The following is a 13,132-nucleotide window of genomic DNA, read 5'->3' as shown; positions in this document are numbered from 1 at the left end:
CAATGGCCCTATCCTGAATTATAGTATGTGGAACAAGGATAATGCACTTGTCAATTTCATGCCCCACTCTCCCACGGTTGGGGGGGGGGGGGGGATACAGGAGATTTGACAAATCTTGGTGTCAAATTCCCCACTACTGGGGCAAAATCAGCTGTCAGATCCCCACTATGTCCCCACCCCCTAGTAGGGATACAAATAAAGCTAGTGGTCCAGACCGTATATCCCCTTACATCTTGAAGCATTGCGCAGATGAAATAACACCAATATTACACATAATTTTCAATCATTCTCTGTCAACTAACTCATTGTCATCTGATTGGTTAAAAGCCAATATATGTCCAGTATTCAAGAAAGGTAACCACAGTAGTGTTAGTAATTATCGCCCCATATCTTTGACCTCCATTTGTGCAAAGGTTATGGAACACATTATATATCATTCCATCATCAACCATCTAAACGAAAACAACATATTAATTGAAAATCAACATGGGTTCAGATCTAATCATTCATGCATAACTCAACTAATTACTCTTACAGAAGACATATCCTTTGCTCTAGACCATCAGAAACAAATAGATATCATCCTATTGGATTTTTCTAAAGCATTCGATACAGTACCACACCAACGCTTAATGACCAAACTAAGATATTATGGAATTAATGGCAGTACTTATAACTGGATCCAAACTTGGCTTACCCAACGTACTCATTGTGTTGTTTTAAATAGTGAATCCTCTAGTCCAGTGTCGGTAATGTCTGGGGTACCACAAGGCACAGTTCTTGGACCTCTAATGTTCCTATTGTATATAAATGACATAACTAAAGACATCAACTCACCACTCCGCCTGTTCGCTGATGATTGCTTGCTTTATAGAGTTATCAATAGTGTAGAAGACATCAACAGACTTCAAGAAGATTTAAATAAACTGTCAGAATGGGCCGATACTTGGCAACTTAAGTTCAATATTAGTAAATGTACAGTTATACGTTGCACGAGATCCTTATCACCACTCACTTACGACTACACACTTCACAGTCACATACTAGATATATCTGATCAACATATGTACCTAGGAGTCTTATTCATAAATCACTGTCTTGGTCACCTCACATATCAAATGTTGTCAATAAAGCATCTAGAACACTCAATTTCTTAAAACGCAATCTAAACAAATGTTCAAAACAGGTTAAAGAATCAGCTTACCTAACAATGGTGAGACCACAACTAGAGTATGCATCTGCTGTCTGGGATCCCTACCACGTTGGAGATATTTCAGAGTTAGAGAAAGTACAACGAAGAGCAGCGCGCTGGGTGTTGAATGACTATGGCAGATTCAGTTCAGTTTGTCTAATGTCGGATCAGCTGAAATGGCCTACATTACAAATTCGTCGGAAATTATCTAGGTTACAAATATTACATAAGATACACTACCAACAGTTATCACTCCAAATTCCTCATTATTACTTACCAAAAACACGACCAACAAGACAATACCACCATCTTCACTATACCTCATCCACCACGGCATACCAAAACAGCTATTTCTCAAGAACAATAAACGAGTGGAACATACTACCAACTGATACAATTGAAATTGCAGATACTGATCTATTTACAGCTAGACTCCAATCATATTATTGTACCTAATGTATTTGTTTATGTGATTCCTGAGCACACCAGCAGGGCTGACTGCTCAGTAAGTAAACAATAATAATAATAATAGGGGATTTGACACCTCAAGGATGACTAAACATTACCTGGTAATACACCTGTAGCTAGTAAAAGTACAGCGAGTACGACTTTATTGTTTATAAATGCAACTAGCAAAAATCGGTCAGTGAATTGGACAACTGTCAATTGCCCCAGGGGTGGGGACAAGAAGCAATGTCAAATCCCCACTTTGGGTGGGGGGATAGGGCATGAAATTAACAAGTGCATAAGTGATCCTAATTACAGCATTGTCACAGTAATAGTGTCTATAAAGACGTAGTCTTTAGATAGAAATATATGCAGTACTAAGCTTTTTAAATGTTGAAATCTACTTGTATAAAGATATTGTCATCTTTGATATATCGACAGGTTTTCGTGCTTGTACCAAGGTCTTCATTTTTAATATAACAGTGACTGTACCACATAACAAGACTACTTCTCTCTCTATCAACAACTTTCTTACAGCCATCTTCATAATCCACTCCTTTCTCTATGTAATGCTCACTGTCACTGAGCTGGTTCAATAATTTCACTTCACTGTGTCCACTTAGTGGCCAATGCAGTCGATCATCATTTGGACCTTTCATGAGATACAGATACACTGACAAATGTGTGTTGTTGCCATGCAAGTGTCCACAAGCAACAACGTTCAGGCACAACTTATGACCTTCACGGGTATCAAATGGCGTACTGTACCAGCTGGCTTTACTTTCCTTCATCCTGGTGTACTCTGGTATTCTAACAACTGTTGGAACAACCATGACTTGATCACCTAACAATAGCTTCTTCCCTAAAGAGTTGATTTTTGCAAGCCAGACTAATTCAGGGTGAAATATTAACTCGTGCAATTCCTTGTCCAGATTATCAATTTTTGTTTGAAACTTGATCAACTGTTCATCAAATTTGGTAGCCAATGTGTTACAATCGTTTGCAGTAGTTGTAGTCATGGCTTGAATTTGGTTGAGCTTAGTTTTAGTGTAGCGTAAATGTATTTCTATCTCCTTTTTGTTGTGTTCTTCCTGGTCCTTACGATTCATTGTTTCGATACAACCCACCACATGAAACTCACATTTCACCTCTTCCAGTGGGCATGTCCTGAGGTGCTCTTTTACATTGTTTCTAGGCATTGGGTCAACTCCACAATTGTTCGGACAAATATCAAGATGGCGATTTTTACGATCATTTGGGCCATCATTTGCTTTACTTGAAATCTCCGCATGGTATACCGGATCTTTACGAGCTGGAGGTATTGCCATTAGCTAGCAGGCTGAGTAGCAAATATAGAATTGCAAGTGACTCTGAGACTAGCTGCACACAAAAATGAATATCCTCAATTGGGTGCATGTACTAAGAACAGTAAGTTATTTTGGTGGGGTCTATTCTATGGAACGGAACGGAATGATGGACTAAACTACGGAACGGAATGCTTTCTCAAATTGAAGCTTGCAGCTTACTATTGCTGTACAAGTTATCGGTGGCACTTCCAGCTGGTAAACAAACGTACCCCAAGAAAGATAAAACGAACTTAAGGATCGATTGTGAGTTCTTGCTGTTTATCTTCGGATGTATCAAGTAGGGAACTTAATGCATGACTAATATGTGAGTTGTTTTTGCTTACTTTGACTTTAGAATGTACAATCTGGGGCTCAGCCTTTTAATAGGCATAAATCCGGCAGTATGTAGCTACACTACAAAGGAAACAAGTATGGTGAACAAGCTGAATCAACTCTGTCAGGCTATAGTCTGACGGCGCCCGCCCCTTCGCATAGAGTAAGGGTCCGGTATGCTTAGTATAGTGGAGTTGTACCGTATTACCAAAAACTGGTGCAACCAATCAGAACGCTCCACGTTTAATCAGCGCATTTTTGTGTATGCTACGTCAAAAGAATGAATCAAATGCCCTAACAGTACTGAAGAAACAAAAGGAGTTAGCTAATAGAGAAGAAAGTGTTATTTCGGGAAGAGCTTTTCGCCTTGTTTGATACGCGAAAAACCCATGTTACGCTCTGATTTCCTAGGTAGGGAGACGTGTATTTTATAAAAGTAGACCAATCCACTTTCGCCTGTGTAAACAGGGGCGTAGCAAGGCAAAAAATATGAGGGGGGCCCATGCATGCATGTACTGGTATAAGAGGGGAGGGTGAAGTTATGTACTTGTGGGAACATGCATAGTGCGCGAAGCGCACTCAGAGCATGCAAAGCATGCTCTCCTTCTAGGGGGGTCTGGGGGCATGCCCCCCCAGGAAATTTTTGAAAAATAAGTGTTATAAGACTGAATCTGGAAGCAAATTTAACCATTATTTCGGATTACAGGCATGGTTAAATAAAGAGTCTGATAGCAATGATGTATACCATGCATGTGAACATGCATGTTTTTGAATTAATTTCCTATATTAGAAAAGTACATAAATAAGATGTACATATATAGCTATAGCTATAAAAATACTTAGCTATATAATCACAACGCAATATTATTAAAACCTTCCAAAATAATACATTCTACGTTTGTTTGCAGATGCAAAGTCCTTAGCTAAGTTACACAAGTCAAGTGAATCTGTAATGTCTCTGTGGATATATAATAGGAACAAATTATTTAATCTGGAACTTGTCATAGTACTTCTGAGATAAGTTTTCACATGTCTGAGGGAAGAAAAGGAGCGTTCAGCAGTAGAAGTTGTCACTGGAAATGTTAGATACAATTTTAAAAGTTTATCAACCTCTCGTAGCATGCCCTTGTATATTGAACTCTCGTTCATTACACTTGCTATTGTTCTCACATTGGTTACCTTTTTTATGCCTAAACAACTTGTTTTAATTGCATCTGGTAGCATTGACAGTTGGGTCTTCAAGTTTTCAAATGCAAAATCATTCTTCAAATACATCTCTAAATCTGGAGAGATACTCTTTTCTGCATTACCATTAGAAAATTCAATAAGAATCGATTCAATTTCATTTACAATTCCTAGATCCTTTTGAATAAACCTTCTTTCAACTTCACCAGCAGTTGCTTCAGCTACTTCAAAATACATGCGACGGTGTCTGTCTTTTGGAGTTTCATAAATGTGGGAACTTGCACCATCATCAATTCTTCTAGGCCTTTTTCTTTGACGTGGAAGGGTCGGTTCTGCTGTTAAATTGACACTTTCACGCATCACTTCACTGTAAAAACTATTAAACCTTGCTTCATTTCTCATGGAATTTAAATGCGTTATGAGAAGTTGAGCACCACGAACTGCCTCTTGTACAGTGACATCCTTTGCTTGAATATTTATTGATACCTGTTCTGCAGCAGAAAATATGAGATATGCAAGTTTTAGACCAAAAAAAGTATCAAAATTGTCCATCTTTGATGCCATTCCATTAGCTTTTGCAGCATACTCATCATGACCTTTACTAATCTCATCTAAAGCACTCTGGATAGTGCTGTAATTTTTCAATATACTGGAAATCGATGAGTGTCTTACAGTCCATCTAGTTGGACACAACATTCGAAGATGTGGTGTCAGTTCACCAGTATTAACAGTTACTTCCTTTCTTAGACTTTCAAACTATGTTAATCTTTTAGGAGACATTTTGATCAGTTGTGTTAACTCATAAATAAAGTTTAAAACATCTCTTATCATGTCACAAGTCTTTGTTACATCCTTTAAGCAAAGATTCAAACTGTGAGCAAGGCAATGAACGTACAACGCTTGCTCAACTTCTGCTTTAAATAGAGCTTGCACTCCATTATTGATGCCACTCATATTGGATGCACCATCATAAGCCTGACCTCGGCATTGATTGATTGAAAGCGAACATGTAGAGATTAAAGTATCTTTTACTGCTGAAAAGATTGTTTGGGCTTTAGTATCAGGTAACTGAACAAGGCCAACAGTACTTTCATGTGTTTCATAATTGTCATCTGTCCACCTAAGGGACATTGACATTTGCTCATTGTGAGAAACGTCTGTGGCCTCATCTACAATTACAGAGTACCATAATGATTTGCTAACATCAGCTAAAATGTTCCTCAGAACAGATTTGCTCATTAATGTGATAATCTCGTTAACAATTTCTGGTGATATGTACTCCCTCCGATTGAGCCAAGAGATCATTTCTGGACAATCTTTTGCCTGTAATAGTCAGACATGGGGCCAAGTACATTTAAAAGTACTTAAGTAAAGTACAAGTACATGCTGGAAGTACTTAAGTAAAGTACAAGTACATTTTGCTGTAGTAAAATATATGCTGTATTCAGTGTATTGTAGTATGTAAGTGCACTTAGGGGGTTGGGTTTTGTCAACCATTCTCTCTCTTAACTCTTAAAATTCACTGACTTGAATAGCAGCATTGTTTTTGTTTGCCAGAATGCTATGACATCATTAATTGTGGCAACATGGTACATAGTAAGGTTGGGGAAGGCAGTAGAAGAATCGCAAAAAGTTGTAAACTGCACCTTCACCCACTGTGTACAAACTACATACAATGTTTGCAGTACTTACAAGTACTTAAAAGTACTTTAAGTACTCAAGTACATACAAGTACTTAGCAAAGTACTTGAGTATAAGTACAAGTACATTGGGGAAATTAAGAAAGTATTTAAGTAAAGTACAAGTACTTTCAAATCTGTACTTAAGTGTACTTAAGTATAAGTACTCATGTACTTGGCCCCATGTCTGGTAGTAGTAGTAATTGATAGAGGTTACCACTAAATGATTCTGCATCCTCTCTGTGACCACGTAAGGGCAGTCCTTGACGTGAAAGGTATTGGATTGCTTGCAGTAGCTTCATAAACATTTTTCTATGGTACTCTTGATCTTTCCTTAGCTGAGTATCACATAGGGCATCAATTCTAACTCCTTTGGCCTTGGCTGTAAGCTTTTCAACAGCCTCCCTATGCATGTTACTGCATTCATGCTCACGAAACTTTTCGAGAGCTTTCTTCCAATTGTTAAAACCTTGATGAATAAAAGTTGACTTTGCATGTATGGAGTTCAGCAAGCACTGCTCATTAGCTGCTCTACAAGTTGCACAATATACCTTATATTCAGATGTACACACAGTGATCCAAGGATGTGCTTCATACCAACTACTTTGAATCGTTCTTGAATGAGATTTCTGCTTGCCATGTTCTTTGATAGAGTATAACTGTTGTCTTTTAGAGCTATCAACTGCTGAAGGATGGTAAGGAATGTTAAAGTTAGTACAGCACTGACACTCGCATGGACTAGCAATGGATGACGATGATGGACTACTAGTGGTAGCAGTAAGTGATGGCATATCCCTAACTTGATCAAGTTGATGGTAATTCAACAATACAGCTTCACTCAAACTTTGACTTGAGGTATCTGGTTCAAACGAGTGAGGTTGCTCTGATTCAGCTACCTCCATCAGATTCACGCTCACAGATCCATCATTACGCACACTGTTATGGCTAAAACAAGGTGGATTTTCAGATCCACCTCCGCTAGTACCGCTTGAGGAGCCTCCTTTAGAAGCTCCTTCACTAACAACCGAATTCTGTGAGCCTCTACTAGTGGTACAAAACAATTCGTTTAAAGTTTTCTGCCGAGACATAAAACAGCTCTTCGATAATTATCTAACACATGTCACCATGTGCTAGCACCACATGAGTTTTAACATATTTCACAGCATTTTAGCGCCTCTACAATTATTTCAAATAAACTGGGTATGCTTTCACTCAGTGTCTCCCTCGGTGTCTCCAATCAATATCGTCAGTCAGGGAAGACAATACATCAGCGAAAGTAGGTATGGTTATATCACGTGATGTATTACTGTAAAATGGTTCCTGCTGGCAACTGAATAAGACCTGGCCTGTTCTCTATATGCATGGCCACAGACTAGGGGGGCCCTGGCCCCTGTGGCCCCCCCTGTTCCTACGCCCCTGGTAAAGGCGAGGAAAGTTCAATATCTCTGCCACAGTTTTGGGTGAGGCACTTCCGTTAAGACCATTTTCGTTACGTCATTACATTCAAATTAAATTCCTCCAGAACAACTCGGTGCTACTAAGCATACCAGACCCTTACTCTATGCGAAGGGGCGGACGCTGCCAGACTAGTCAGGCTATAAACAGAATCTAAAGGAATTTTGTGCAGTGTGTGAGGAGCAAACATTCAGATACCTCAAGGAGGCTATATTGTGTGAACATCAATGATGCAGAATAGTTGTCAGATATCTTAGCCTGAGTAGTGAGTTGAATCCAGGATGGGGTCTATTTTACAGAATGGAATGTTTTCTGAATCAAAACTTACAGCTTGTCTAGCCACTATCATTGCTGAAGTTGCATTCATCAGTGGAACTTCCAGGAAATGGAATAGGATAATAATAAAATATTAATAGCTGTTTCATGCAGTGCATTGTTCTATTACCTGATATATCAAGCAGGTCTCTTCAATTCATTTATTGCATGACCAAAGCAAGTTTTGTTACTATATATACAGTACAGTAGCTGGTTGGATGTCAGTTGCTTCTGGTGATCTTGACAAGATAAATAGTTTAGAAGACCACTCAATTTCTTCAGTTTCAGAGCGTAATATCCACAGAGAAATTAACTAGAAAGTTACTGGTGACAGGAAAAGTCTAGGTGATCATGACTTTATTCAGTCTAATAAACAGAATATATGGTTGATTGAGTGAGGTATCACTTGCAGAATGTTCAGACAACCAGCGATGAGATGCATGCATGGATTCATTGAATTTTTGTTACAGTTGGAGACATTAAATATCCAAAAGCAAACTGACTGTATAATATTAATTCACTTGCTTTATATTTTCTCAATTTTGAGCCTGTATACAAATAATTAAATTTTTCTCAGTCCTAGAATAAGATGGGAGAGAAAATTTATCTTTGTTTACCTATACTGTACAACCTCAAAGGAAATGAAGAATAAAATTAGTAAAACCGCAACAAGGTGAATTACAGATTGAAATACTAAATATGAATTAGAGCCTTTAGATAAATATTGTTCCAAAGCAAAATTGTAGATGGAAAAAACAAAGACTGGTGAGATCTTGGATATTTAATGACAGCGGTTGGAGATTAAAAGAGTGGTAACTTCTTGTTCTTGAATATGTTGCAAAGTGGAGGTACAAATCAAAATGGGATATCAATTTCATTATGAAAAATTTGTATACTTAAATAATCTAGCATTACTAAATTCATTTGTCCTCCACTTAAATATGCTACAACAGTGTCGGTACATTGGCAGTCTACCTTGAAATCTCAACTCTAGAGTAGATTCAACACAGAGCAGCCCACACTGTAACAAATACATGTGATCCCACTGTAATTTCATGGACCATGCAGCTGGACTGGGAATCACTTGAAAATAGATGAACAAATTTAACCTGTTTTGTTTGAAGTGAAGCATGTGAAATGTTACACTTAAGAAATCCTAGGATTCTTAAGTGGTATGTAATTAATGTGAGTGTTCCATTTCAGGTCTGACTAGATACATTGAAATTACACACACATCTTGGTCCAAATCACATTTGCCTGGTGGCTATGGGCATGGTTTCACATGCATAGCTAGGCTTATAATTGAGATTTGGTTGATCTTGGAGTTTTGGCATTTGGCCTGATTCAAGGCTAGCAGTCAGACACATCCTTGAATTTGTGCAACAGAAAAAATCAGTTCACTATTGAATACAGCATTAGTCCACTGCACCATCTATTAACTCCATGCATACAATTCAGTGTTCGCAGAATATAGCCCCTTTGCGATCTGCCAAAATATTTGCTCTTCTCACACTGCACAAAATTCTTCAAGTTTTAATTCAGCAGGCTCTTTCCTGTTACCAGTGTCTTCCTGCTTGCTTTATTTGTACACTGACATATGACTTGAAAAGCCGGCCCAGACTGTTTTCTAAAGTCAAAATGAGCAAACCAGCTCACATAAAGTGCCCTTCTTGGTATATCCGTAGATGAACCAAGGATGAACATCACTGATACAGCTCATCCCACAATTAATACTTCGTTACTAATGACAACCAACAAGAACCCACAATCGATCCTTTAATTCTTTTTATCTTATGTTTAATCACCCACTGGAGGTGCCACTGATAACTCGTAAGGGCAGTGTCAGCAATGGTAAGTTGCAAGCTTCAATTTGAGAAAGCGTTCCGTTCCCTAGTTTAGTCCATCATTCCGTTCCGTTCCGTTCCATTCCGTAGAATAGTCCCCACCAGTTATTTTAGCTATACCCACTGCCGGAATGTCACGAGAGCAAATCGGATCCGAGCCAAGGTAGCTACCACTGCCAAGGAACGGTTATGATCTGCATAGAAGAATTTACGCGGTAATATCGTCACACGAGAAGTTTACATGGTCTCTGTCTTCCCCGGCTCTCCTATTGTTTTATTGAAACCACATAAGTGTGTGGGCACACCAAATACGTAGTTTGCACCGCGAAACCAGATGACCGACTACTGATTTACTAGATCTCAAAACTACTAATGTGCATTCACTAACAGCACATATTCATAAATACACATTCCAATGGTATACTTGACCACCATGACATTCATAGCCTAGCTCATAACCGATCCGGCTGCCGTCCACAATAAAGTAAGTAGCATCTTAACTTCTAGCTACAACATGTTGTGCGGTATGAAAGAAGGGAGTGCTTGTAGCTACGCCTTCGAGACAACACTAGTCCATGATCCAGTAGATAATGCCACGGTACTATACTTATACAGTGATCAAATTTGTGGCTCTGATGGTAGGACATACAAGAGTGTTTGCAGAATGATCCTCGGAATGATCCTTGAAACTGATGGAGTAAATGTGATGCAGGTGGTCCCTATGACAATACTTTCAAGTTGGAGTATTACCTACTGACCAGTGGCCCACGCGTTTAATCACAATCGGGTGTGTGGGTGGCTGGGGACAAGACAGGATGTGAATGTCTTGACAGTTTTGCAAAGACCTCCACCACAGTGTTCATTTGATCTCTCCTCATTTATTATGTGATATCTTGAATTGTTTGATATTGTACCAAATTAGGCTTTACGGCATGAGTACAATACAATTAAATAGTACAATTACAACCACCAAAAAAAGAAAAATTAGTCCATGCTGAGGGTCATATAGCTAGCTTATAAATTTCATCACAATGTGTAGGCTAAAGTTCTCTGTATTTTGGACTCTCAACTCTCACTTCATATGATACAACAGTCAAGTACTCTAATAAAACAGTCAGTGCATGAGTCAGTCTGCTACATGCATTACAACTTGAATTATATAGCTAGCTTATGACTATAGCTAGTTGTAAGTAAGCTTTGGGGCCTTAAAACTTTTCTCTTCTTGCATGGGTCTTGCAGGAATGATGGACAAGACTAAGAATTTTGACGTATTTGTGTGTACAGTCATGCTATTACTGGCAGTAGCAGGACCATAAACTTTATATGGGTAAATCTAGCTGGAATAGTTTAGTCCATTTACTGCAGCTATACCTTAAATAATTTGAGGGAGAAAAATGTGTGTTGATTGAGGTTTTGGGGTAAGCTTACACAGAAAAATTTTATCCTGGATAATTTACATTTCAGAATGCTGGCAAATCTGAAAAAAATAAATAGTCCCCCCTCAAAATATTTAGGCTTTATCCATACACAGTATGTAATTTCAATAGTGAGGCCTACCCACCACAAATTGCATAGCAAAAAGAATTTTTCTTCACAAATGCACCCCAAATGTATGTACCCTTATGAACTTGGATGTGCCAAATTGATGACTGTTCTATTAAAGTATTTTGTAGTTTCTTTTTAAACATCTCTACGATGTTTTCTTTGTGTGGAGTGGGTTGTAAAAGTCATTCTGATTAAAAAATCCCCAAAGCCAGCCATAGGCCGGCTTTGGGGTATACAAATGCAAAAAGAAGTGAAATCTAATCCAAAACAGCCAAGCTGTAAAAAGAGTGCGGCCCTCAAAATGGCTATGGTGAAAAAAGGTGTTACTCTGTAACCATGACAAGAGCTGAATTTATGTTAGAATATATCGTAATTGTCCATAACTCTGATCTAATCCAACACTTCTGTAATCTGACATTGTTTTGTATACCAAAAAGACCTTTTCTATATGCAATAATACTACCTCAATAATCTGACGTCCAACAAAACTCATTTTTTACCCCAATGAGTGTCGGATTATAGAGGTTTCACTGTAACTGTATATATAATTATGTTTAATGTCAGTAGTAATCACTAAAGTGCATAAGTGTCACAGTATTAATTTTCTGCTAGCTACCTGCCTAGGATGAAATAAATTAGATAGTAGTTATATGTATAAGTTCAACAATGGGACTAGTATAGCCTGTTCAGTCACAGAAAGTAGTTATGTATTTCTATACTATACAGTCAAGAGGTCAACTCTATACTAATTTTAGGATTGTAGTAGCTATGTACTTAACTGAATACTTGAAGGCATTGAAACACTGTTAGCTACATTTTTTTGAGGTGGACTACTATGGTACTTCATGTGCTGCCAAACAAGTCCATTCTGCACTGGTAGCTATTGAAATTTCAAGACCTTCAACATACTGCTCTATCTATTGATGACTGAAGTGGGATGTTTATGCCAATTTAAAAAGCTATTTGCTCAATCTTTTAACAAGCAGCTAAAGTTGGAGTCTCCTGTTCGTACAGGAGTTTAAATGCCAGCTGCAGATTGTTGGAATAGTTGAATTGCATTTTTTGTTGCATGTATGTATCTATGTATGTATGTATGTATGTATGTATGTATGTATGTATGTACGTACGTATGTATGTATGTATGTATGTATGTATGTGTGTATGTATGTATGTATGCATTTTTTGTAAACTTCATGCCTGCCAGGGCTCCAGATATAACTTGGTACCCCTGAGTCTAGACTCTCCTATCTGCTGCAACTTTTGCACAGTATATTAAAAAATCTTATGACATTATTGTTCATTTTATTCTTTGAGCTATTGAGAGTAGCAGAAAATTGGAGGGGTGAGTGACCCCTCCCTTTCCCTCAAGCTGAAGCAGTGCAAAATAATTTCATACAGGGCCAAGATACTCTAATAGAACAGTCAAATACTTCTATACATGCACTACTTGTGATAATGTAAAAGTCTTCCAAGAACATTCCATTTACTCCACAACAAAGTCATAGTGAGTATGCTCATAGCATGTTGCTACGTATAGTGTATGTTGACTTTATACTGTGTTATGACTATCCTGTGCCACAATTTATATTTTGGGTCATAAACCACTCATCATGTCAACATGTTCAATGAAAGCACCACTCAAAAAGTATGATTTAGGTTTTCTAAACCAAATCTTTGAAAAACAATACTCATTACTTTAGGGAGGCTGTACCCCAGATCCACTATTGCTATACTACATCCTGGATCCACTCCTGACACACTTGGTATGCCTACAATGTAGAACATGTTTCA

General features: G+C 38.1%; 1 protein-coding gene, 1 long non-coding RNA gene and 1 pseudogene across 3 annotated transcripts; all 3 read right to left on the bottom strand.

Moving 5' to 3' along the window:
* Positions 1-227: 227 nt before the first annotated feature.
* Positions 228-1,178, bottom strand: LOC136244417 (uncharacterized). 2 transcript variants are annotated; one of them, XR_010695237.1, is made up of 5 exons: positions 1,071-1,178; positions 838-1,021; positions 698-788; positions 536-641; positions 228-452 (listed from the first exon to the last, which is right to left on the bottom strand). It is a non-coding gene; the product is annotated as an uncharacterized lncRNA (long non-coding RNA). The 2 variants fall into 2 exon arrangements; XR_010695236.1 differs by having other exon boundaries at positions 838-1,173.
* An 847-nt stretch (positions 1,179-2,025) lies between these two features.
* Positions 2,026-2,967, bottom strand: LOC136244080 (TNF receptor-associated factor 2-like). Its single transcript, XM_066035600.1, has one exon. It carries the CDS (start codon positions 2,965-2,967, stop codon positions 2,026-2,028), a length of 942 nt encoding a protein of 313 aa, XP_065891672.1.
* Positions 2,968-4,185: 1,218 nt separating this feature from the next.
* LOC136244422 (zinc finger MYM-type protein 1-like) lies at positions 4,186-5,846 on the bottom strand (annotated as a pseudogene).
* Positions 5,847-13,132: the final 7,286 nt, after the last annotated feature.

Source organism: Dysidea avara, chromosome 14, assembly GCF_963678975.1.
Source record: "Dysidea avara chromosome 14, odDysAvar1.4, whole genome shotgun sequence".
NCBI classification, from domain to species: domain Eukaryota; kingdom Metazoa; phylum Porifera; class Demospongiae; order Dictyoceratida; family Dysideidae; genus Dysidea; species Dysidea avara.
The sequence above is the reverse complement of the archived record's forward strand: the minus strand, read 5'-3'. Positions and strand labels throughout refer to the sequence as shown.

Excerpts from the sequence above, each read along its gene's own strand:
- LOC136244080 (XM_066035600.1), bottom strand. The coding sequence starts at position 2,967 with ATGGCAATACCTCCAGCTCGTAAAGATCCGGTATACCATGCGGAGATT.